Source organism: Polistes canadensis, unplaced genomic scaffold (genome assembly GCF_001313835.1).
Source record: "Polistes canadensis isolate GaletaPanama2010 unplaced genomic scaffold, ASM131383v1 scaffold_143, whole genome shotgun sequence".
Classification (NCBI taxonomy): Eukaryota; Metazoa; Arthropoda; class Insecta; order Hymenoptera; family Vespidae; genus Polistes; species Polistes canadensis.
This window is the reverse complement of record NW_014569690.1, coordinates 40,639-51,291: the sequence shown is the minus strand read 5'-3', so window position 1 is coordinate 51,291 and position 10,653 is coordinate 40,639. Positions and strand designations below refer to the sequence as shown.

Sequence of the window (10,653 nt, the reverse complement as noted above, 5' to 3'; positions counted from 1 at the left end):
AAAAAAAAAAAATATATATATATATTTCTAGAGTAAATGTAACGGGTGTACGATTTAAACACCATCTTACGTGTACGTATTTCAACGTTGTGAAAAAAAAAAAAAAAAGAAAAATGGTTAATTACTCACAAGTACGAAGAAGAAAAAGAAAAAGAAGAAGAAGAGAGATTCACGAGTGAGATTTGAAAAAGATGTAATTTGTTGAACGTTCTTTCCTATCCCCCCTTCCCTCCCCCAACCCTCCACCGTGAGATATTGCAACGAAACAAGCGGAAGTTATGTTTCCATAGTTATTAGACACTTTTCCCAACCGCAAAATATTTCTCCTTTCATCATTCACTCTCTACGTTCAAGATATTTCCTATTTTATTATTTTTATTTTGAATTCCATTTTTACACGTTTCGACAATATAACGAACGAGGAATAGAACAGAGAAGAAAAAAAAAAAAAAGAAAAAAAGGTAAAAGAAGTAGAAGAATATAAAGGAATTTCGTGGTGGCGTGCACCGAATCTCAACTCGTTGATCTACGTTGGTCGTGTTGTTCTATTGCGAACTCGGTTAATTAAATGTTACGCAATCCTCGTTCGGTATGATGCTATCAAGTATTAAATGCACTCTCGTAAAAAAAAAAAAGTCAGCTGAAGCAAAACTTTTATTTTGTTTTGGTTTTTTTCTGTTTTGCTTTTTTTTTTTTTTTCGAACGTCGATATCGACGAGAAAAAAGTTGACGCAAAAGAAGAAGAAGAAGAAGAAAAAAGAAATAATGTAAAGGAAAAAAAATATCGAAGGTTTTTTCCTCTTTAACCTCCCTCCCCCCCCCTCCCACTTCTCTTCTTCGATAAATTTTATTCTCATCTATGGATCTATCCCTCTTTAAACGTCATTGATCACGTTTATAGCATAATAATCTATTTTTTTTTTATCTTTGACATTCGTTGCAAGTAAACAAGGAAAATATTTATTTCATTTTTTTTCTTTATCCTATTTACATGTTTACTATGTATTAAGGCTAGATTATAAGTATGAATTTTTGATGAATTCAAATAAAACAAAGTAGTAATTGCGATTATATGATCAATTACTTTGTTATAGGTAAAGTTGATTAATATCTTTTTTTGATTTAATATCTTTGGGAAATAATTTTCTTCGAAATGTTTCTTCTTTATAAACGTAAAGTAAATTAAATCAAAAATAAATTAAACATTTTTAAAAATATCCATCAATAAAATGATACAAAATACATGTATATAATAATTTACAAAAAGGTTACTATAATTAAAAATAAAATAATACGAATGAGGAATCTTTTACCCAAAATATTCTTGTTAAAAAAATATTGTGAACATTTTTAAAAATATCCACCAATAAATTAAAACAAAAATACATATATATAATAATTTACAAAAAGCTCTTACTATAATTAAAAAGAAAATAAAACGAATGAAGAATCCCCTATTCAAAATATTTTTTTTTTTAAATATTGTGAACATTTGTAAAAATATCCACCAATAAAATAATACAGAATACATGTATATAATAATTTACAAAAAAACCTTACTATAATTAAAAATAAAATGAAATAAAATACTTGTTCCTTATCCAAATATTCCCTAAAGAGATTCAATAAATTTTCGAATAAAACCATACATCCCTCCCTCCCTCTCTCTACCTACCTACATACACATATATATATATACTTAATAAAAGAAAAAAGAAAAAAAATATTCCCGACACGAAACATAATTCCCTTTTTTCATCGTGATAATCAAGAAAATTATCCAACTGTCGCAGTGGTTAGCAGCATTTGAGAGAAGCCAAAACTCCCCCGAGACGTGGTTGCTGCCTTTGTTTTCTCCCCTAATGTCGAAGAAAAAGAAGAACCAGGAATAGTAGAAGAACGGGAGGAATAACGGGGACAGAAGAGGGTGGTAAGGGGGTGGGGTGGGGTGGGGGGATGGTGAAACGTTTCTGTGCACCATTAACGAAGCAGACGAGCGAGCAAAGCAGAAGCTAATAGATCTGATTCGATATCGCAAAAGCAAGAAGGGTTTTGCTTCCCTATCCCTTTTCCTTCCACCTCCCCCCCTTCATCGTCAACAGTCTTCTCCCTTACATTCTCCCCCCCTTTTCTCGATCCCCTCTTTATCACTACTACTAACTATCTAACTATCTTTGTCCTTGTTTCATCTCGTACGTTTCAACTAACAACCCCCCCTGACCCCTCGCAACCCCCCCGAGCCCTTTTGAACACAGTAGTTCGTAAGGGAGTGCAGTAATTTAGTGATGGATTTCTAGTTTCCTAGAAAAACAACAGGAATATTAAAAGAAATTGTTGGTATTATATATAAGATAATTTATAGAAGTTGATAGAGAATTGTTATATTATCATTGTTAATAATTATTGTTGATAGAAATTATATCGTGTTTTTAAATTTAGAATGGAAGAAAAAGTGTTATCGTTACCATTGATTTAATGTTTTTTTTCTTGTTAGGAAAGAAGTTTTGCGAAGAAGATGTGAAATTAGGGATATTTTTATTTGAAGATTTATTTGTATATATATCTCTTTGTGATTATTATTTTAATAATTTGTTCGTTATTATGGAAGATAAACGTTTTTGAGAAATTTCTATTATTGATTCTTAATAATTGGAATTATATTTATAAAAAAAAGGATTATTGAAAATTATTTTGAAAATATTGTATATTAATATATAAGTCTCAAAGGGAATTATAGACGGTTAAAAAAATCTGATGAACAATTTATTTTGAACTAGTTGTACGTTTCGTCCCTTACTGGGGACTTCATCAGCAACTAAAAATTTTATTATGACTTGTTAATAAATATAAAACATTACAATCAATTCTAATTTATATATATTTTATACGAAACGTACAACTAGTTCAAAATAAATTGTTCATCAGATTTATTAACCGTCTATAATTCCCTTTGAGACTTATATATTAATATATTTTTTGGACAAGAATATTGATAATTAAATTGTATATTAATGTTAGTATTCTTAGGGAATTATTTGTATAGAAAAATATTTATGATACAATTTGGGATATTCGATATTTCAGAAAATATATCTATATATTAATCCTTTTGTATTAAACTGTAATATACAAACAAACATAATATAATTCCCCAAAAACTAATTGACTACTCTAATCAACGATGAAATAAAAATAATTGTTAGTATCATCATTATGTAATAAAACAATCGTAACAAATTTCCTAAAAAAAAATATTAAACAATCGTTCATATGCCAGCCAAGATAAAAAAGATTAAACAATCCAATACGATAGATAACTTAATTTAAAAAAATATCTTCATTGTAACATACACACACACACATATATATAAGATTACGTTAATAAAAGGATTGATAAATGAAGACAAGTTGAGAAGCAACCGATGTTTGGGTATTTCCTATGACCCAGTGAACGAGAAGAATAACGAAAAAAGGGATAATCCAAGATAATAAGAATCAGACGTGTCGAGTTTAAGAACACGAAGGTGAGAAGGACGTAAGAAGTCCAGTCTGTATCCGGATTGGTCGAAGTTGGGGTGGGTCGGGGTCGAGGTCGAGTCTATAGTTGGTTGGTTGGTTGGTTGGTTGGTTGGTTCCTTCCTTCTTTCAATCGATCCACTTTTGATGTAACCCTAAAGTACACCTCGATCTAGAGATACGCAAGCCCTTTGAAAGATTTAACTTAGATACAACGTTAAGAATCACTGGTTAACCTCAAAATAAAGGTTCCTGGTGGTAATGCTGGTTCCTTCTTTATCGACTAAAATTAACTTATTAATCCCAGTTTTATTTGAAGTTTCAATTTTGTTGTTTTTTTTTTTTAATTCCTTTAAAGAAATGCATTTTTCTTTCAAATAGAAAAACAATTCGTTATTCGTTTTTATATAAATTGTTTGTAATTAAAAATTCGAGTATTAAATTATAACGTAAATTAACGTTCGAAAGTTTTGAGGTTAGGAATGATACGTGAAAATGAATTGAAATTGTTTTCAGCTTTGTGATTGGTTTTACCCCCTCTCTTCAACACGCTGAGCTTTCGAAAGCTCAAAATTTATCGACCAATCGTCGTTTATTTTTACAAGCGAAACATTTTTTTCTCATCCCCAAACATCTCCTAATCGACGTATTATTTTTTTCTTCGAAATAATTCTTTTTATAAAATGCATACGAGAGAGTGAAGATAAATGTACGATTAAATTCTACGCGTAATGTTAAAAGAAACAAGCAAGCAAGCAAGCAAGCAAGAAAGTAAATATCTCTGTTTCCGGTATAAATACCGTTCTGTTTAAAAATCTACGATGTACGAAAATAGAAAGAGAGAGAGAGAGAGAGAAAGTGAGTAAAATCCAACGCAATAATTTTCTGGCAATGTAATTTCGTCGCGAAGTAAAACGAGCTTTACGATTTCGTTAAAATAAGTACACTACTTGATGTGTTTCCTTAACCGACGTTTAAACGCATTCATTTTCTAACTTGATTGTACATTTTTTGTTATTTTCTTTTCAACAAGATTTATATTTTACATGGTTAAAAAAGAAAATAATTCATTAATAATTTATTAACACAAATCTCGAAACGATTAAACTTTGCTTTTAGAATTGTTCTTATCGTTGCTTTTGTTGTTCGTTTAAATATTAATATAGTAGTGAAGTACATGATTTATGATTACAATTTTATAAATTGTTATTAATAAATGTTTGTGGTATCAAATTTGTACGATAGTAGTATAACAAATGATACGATAATACATATGTGTGTGTGTGTGTGTGTTTGATTTGATAATTTTATCAATTTATCCTGCTATTATTTTTGAAAAAATGTACAATTATTCAATTATTCTTATTTCTATTAAGTAATATTAATAAACAAGCAAACAAAAATTAAATAAATTATTTTATAAAAATAATAAAATTATTATAATATAATATTTTTCAGCTTTGTGATTGGTTATTCCCCTTCCCTTTACAAACATCCAGACGTTTATTTTTCATTNCAAGCAAACAAAAATTAAATAAATTATTTTATAAAAATAATAAAATTATTATAATATAATATTTTTCAGCTTTGTGATTGGTTGTTGTATTCTTATTTCTATTAAGTAATATTAATAAACAAACGAACAAAAATTAAATAAATTATTTTATAAAAATAATAAAATTATTTTAATATAATATTTTTCAGCTTTGTGATTGGTTATTCCCCTTCCCTTTACAAACATCCAGACGTTTATTTTTCATTGCTCAAATTTTCATTTGAAATTTAACAAATATATATAAACAATAAAAATATTATATAAATACATAAATCCACACACACATGTGAAAAAAATAATATTACAAAAAATCGATCAGGAAAGAAAAAGATTGAACGAGTCTGAAAACAAAACAAGAAAAAAAAAACATACGAAAAAATTATTTTCAATCCTCACACAAAGAGGTACGAAAAAAAACATAGGTGTATGAATAAACGTGTGGTTAGAATAAGTGAGAAGAAGAGGGGAGGAGGGATGACTTAGGAGTGTGCAAAGAGGAGGAGAAGGAGGTGGTGCTGGCGGTAGGGGGGCAGGGGAGGTTTAGTATTTTCCACGACAAATGTGACCTTGACCTATCCCACGTATAAAATGTCGTAAAATAAAATCGTGATAAGAGGTACGCATAATGTTTCCGAGTGAAATGAAATAAAATCGTGCGTTAGCGAAAAACAAAGTTGAAAGTAACTTTTATAATATACATCTACTATTACTACTATTACTACTATTACACCATTCTCGCGTCGTTACTTTTTAATTTGTTTTTCTCTTTTTTATATTTTTTTACCCTTTACATTTCTTGTTTTTCCTTATATTTACGAAGTGAACGAAGGACCGACCTTTCGATATTTCGTTCGTCGATTTCTAAACGATCGAGATGCAATCTTACCTTTCAAAAGGTAGCAGTAGTAAAATTTATTCCGTGTTGCAATACTTGGCACAATTACATCGATTGGATTTGGCATCGTTTAACTTTACGTCGATCATATTATTATACGTCTATTCCGATGATTATATTATTTTAATCTTTAACATTTTCAATCATATGATTGATATTAATCTTTTCGAAGTTATACTTCTGTTCGCGCGTTTTGAAAAGTGAAGTTAGATGCGATCGAAAAATCAACACCACGAAGTTGTCGATATTTACGATGCGCGCGCAGATTGAAGTTATTTTTGAGGTTATGGAAGTTATTTCGTTTCTTACGTGCGTACGTACATAAGTATATACATCAATTTTTGTTTTTTTTTCTTCCTTGTTCGCGTAAAAATAATACGTTTAGCGTTAGATATTTGTTTTTGTATTTCAATAATATATTTATATGTAAATGTTTTCGAATGATTAATAGAAAAAATAATTTAAAATATTCCGATATAAATTATGAATAAAATAACGAAGTGTTTTATTTGTTTTTCTTCTTTAATAATATTATTGAAATAAAAATATGCAATGTTATAAGATTTATTTAAAAGTAACAAATTGATGTAGAACAAAAATCACTTTTATTTTCTTTTTTTTAAATATCCTGACGAAATAAATCGTTATTTGGTTTGAATGAAAATAGAAAAAGAAAAAATATAAAATCGAATCTATAAAAGAACACGTTTATACTGGTATATCTGTATTTGGATTTTGTACGTTCCATATAAAATAAAACTATTTTGAAATCTTACCTACTTACTTACTTATTTACTTACTTAGTTTGACGTTTGAACGAATAAGAGCGGAACACGTCAAAGTATTAAAGCCAACAAAACTAATATGTATTTATAAATCATTATCTCGCAACTCTGTTGTGTAACGCAGTTGGAAGTATGTTCTTACCACTCTTGTCCTACATAGTCAACAAGCACGATATATAATACACGTAGATCATTTTAAACGATCCTAAATGCAATTAACGAATCTCCTATTAAATCCCAATAATCAATAATAAAAATGATCAGTTATAAAAAATGTAATATAAGTTTATAATAATTTCTGATATTTATGTAGCAAAACAAGTGACTGATTCTACATTCACAAAATTCAATAATAAAAAATGATCAGGATAATGAAGAAATATATATTATAATTTAATAATACTTTCTGATATTTATGTAGCAAAATAAGTGACTGATTCTACATTCACAAAATTTAATAATAAAAAATGATCAGATTCAAAATGTATTATATATTACAAGTTAATAATACTTCCTGATATTTATGTAGCAAAACAAGTGACTGATTCTACATTCACAAAATTCAATAATAAAAATTGATCAGGATAATAAAGTAATATATATATACAAGCTAATAATACTTCCTGATATTTTCAATGTATTAAATGAAAATAAGTAAGTGACTGATTCTACATTCACAAAATTTAATAATAAAAATTGACCAGCTTCAAAAAGTAACATATATTACAAGCTAATAATACTTTCTGATATTTATGTAGCAAAAAAGATGACTGATTCTACATTTACAAAATTCAATAATAAAAATTGGTCAGCTTCAAAAACTAATATATATTATAAACTAATAATACTTCCTAACATTAAACCGTACAAAATAAAAATAAATATCATTGACAAATCAACCAATAACGTGTTCCATATTCATTGTAAAAATATACAACCAAAAAGTAATAATAATTATTCTATCTTACGTTATACACAATGAGTTAATTGAAAATAAGTAAATGACTGATTCTACATTTACAAAATTCAATGATAAAAATTGGTCAGGATAATAAAGTAATATATATATATACAAGTTAATAATACTTCTTGATATTTTCAATGTGTTAAGTGAAAATAATAAGTGACTAATTCTACATTTACAAAGTTTAATAATAAAAATTGATCAGGATAATAAAGTAATATATATACAAACTAATAATACTTCCTAACATTAAACTGTACAAAATAAAAATAAATATAATCGACCAATCAACCAATGACGTGTTCAAAATTCATTGTAACGTTTCCCTTATCAAGAATATACAACAAAAAGTAATAATAATTATTCTACCTTACGTTATATAATGTGTTAATTGAAAATAAGTAAGTCACTGATTCTACATTTACAAAGTTTAATAATAAAAATTGATCAGGATTATAAAGTAATATATATACAAACTAATAATACTTCCTAACATTAAACTGTACAAAATAAAAATAAATATAATCAACAAATCAACCAATGACGTGTTCAAAATTCATTGTAACGTTTCTCTTATCAAGAATATACAACCAAAAAGTAATAACAATTATTCTACCTTACATTATACACAATGTATTAAGTGAAAAATAGTATGTGACTGATTCTTACTTCCTGACAGTTTGGATTAGAATTAATAGAGTGTGTACTCTTGTAGTCATGTGCAGAGCTAGGCTACGGGAAAGTAAATCTCAACAGTAGAGAGATAGAAAGAGAAAAAAAGAAGATAGAAGAAATAGAAGAAGTAGAAGAAGAAGAAGAAGAAGAGAGAAAGAGATAAATAAAGAAAGAAATAAAGAGAGAGAAAGATTCGATATACATCGTGGCATCTGTTAGGAACGAAGAGAACCGAGGTTAAAGACCGAGAGCTAGCGAACCGAATTAGAAAGGTGCTCTCGAATGACCTTTGAACTCTCTATCTCCATCTTTCGATCTGCCAGCAGCCCCCGCCCCCTCCTCCACCTCCTTCACCTCTTATTCCTCAACTCAACTCAACCCAACTCAACTAAACTCAACTCAAGTTGCAAGATGCAACTTAAAACTATCCCTATCTCCATCCAATCGTCTTTAAAAGTTAAAACCCACAGTTAGATTTATGTAATAGGTGTTTTATAAGTTCCTTTACCTTTTAAGACTGGCATGCTTTGCACCGTTGAGAATTTTGTTCTTCCGATCGCTACCAACTGTACTAGCATCACTGTCGATACTATACAAACTGTCGTCCTTCGTGACCCTAGTCGAATTGTGTAGGGTTGATTTTTTTGCAACCAAAGTACCATTGTGTTTCGGACTTTCCGAAGACAAGGAGTGTTGAATCTGTTGTTGTTGTTGTTGTTGTTGATGATGTTGAAATTGAGATTGAGATTGATAATAACGATCCATCGAACTTGGTTGTTGTTGTTGATGATGATGATCTTCAATTTTATTAGACACTATCATCGTTCTAATACTTCCGTCTACAAATTTTTTCGGTGATGTCGATATTGCTATAGTTGAGGCCGTTGTTTTTTGCCGAATTGTTTGTGGTAATTGTTGTTGTTGATGATGGTGTTGTTGTTGTTGTTGTTGTAAGTGTTGTTGTTGTTGTTGTTGTTGTTGATATTGGTCTCGTGGATTTTTGTGAAGCCTGCTGCTGCTTGTGTTCCGATAATTTCCTTGGGTTTTTTGATGATTTTGATTCGGTTCTCCAGGCGGTGGTTTGTCCTCCGTTGGTAACATGTACGACAACATTGTCCTTTGGACTTTCGTCTATTAACAAAAATATATATGATTTTTAATTTTTTAAATCAGATTGACTAACATTTTTAAAGAAATTTTTTATTTGAGATTAAATAATTGAAATCGTAATATTGTTAGATTCACATTTAATGGAATATAAAATATTTTGCAAATATTTATCTCCAATGGTTGTTTCGGATTTTTATTTAATTTTATTTTTAATTTCGATAAATAATATTACACATTGTAAACAAATAAGAAAATTTATTTTCCGGTTAGATAATTTTTTTATCATCAACTTGCAATATTTCTTGTATAGAAAATAAAATTAAGTCTTTCAACATATTTCAATTCTTAATAATATTCAAACTTTTAACTTTGTGTTGTAACAAAACATAATAATTTTTTTATCATCAAATTGCAATATTTCTTGTATAGAAAATAAAATTAAGTCTTTCAACATATTTCAATTCTTAATAATATTCAAATTTTTAACTTTGTGTTATAACAAAACTTTTTCTTATTATATTATTTTTAATCAAGTATCATATTATTAAAGCATATATTGTTGCAGTTATTTATAGATTGTTAACAATATAATACAAATTGACGACAATAAATTTCTTTCAACATCCAACATCTTTTTCATTTTGGCATCGTTACAGTTAAGACAAAGTTTTAGTCTCATACATAGATTAATAAAACGTAAGTTTAGATACATACACATATATATATATACGATTATAAGTTTGTAAGTCTCGCCAAGTTGAATACGAGCACTTCATGTTAAATGCAACTGCATTGTCTAAACTTCGTAATAGTGCATTCGTGCAGTGAAAAGATCGTGCAATGAAAAGGTCGTGACGACAACGTGATTACTATTATTTATATATATCAAATGTTGATCATGTTAACTAGCAAAAACTATTAACTTTCCTATTATACAATTTTATTTTATTTTTTTTTATTTCATCATTTTAATATCAAAGTATAATAATTTATCTACATAGTATAATAGTCAATCAAAAACAAATCAACTTTTGTTTAAAGTATTTGTTTGTCAGGTTATCAAGTCAAGTACTTGAAAAATTGTGATTAAAGTTATACAGGACACCCTATATATAATAAAATAAATATTATATTAATTATATTATATTCTATA

General features: G+C 28.0%; 1 protein-coding gene across 1 annotated transcript in view; it reads right to left on the bottom strand.

Annotated features, from left to right (window-relative positions):
- LOC106788538 (putative uncharacterized protein DDB_G0282129) overlaps positions 1 to 10,653 on the bottom strand; it is an 87,821-nt gene that overhangs the window by 73,025 nt on the left and 4,143 nt on the right. Inside the window, exon 2 of the mRNA XM_014751882.1 lies at positions 8,899 to 9,521. Coding sequence (XP_014607368.1) covers positions 8,899 to 9,503 — 605 coding nt within the window. The 5' untranslated portion in view covers positions 9,504 to 9,521. The remainder of the gene's footprint in view (positions 1 to 8,898; positions 9,522 to 10,653) is intronic.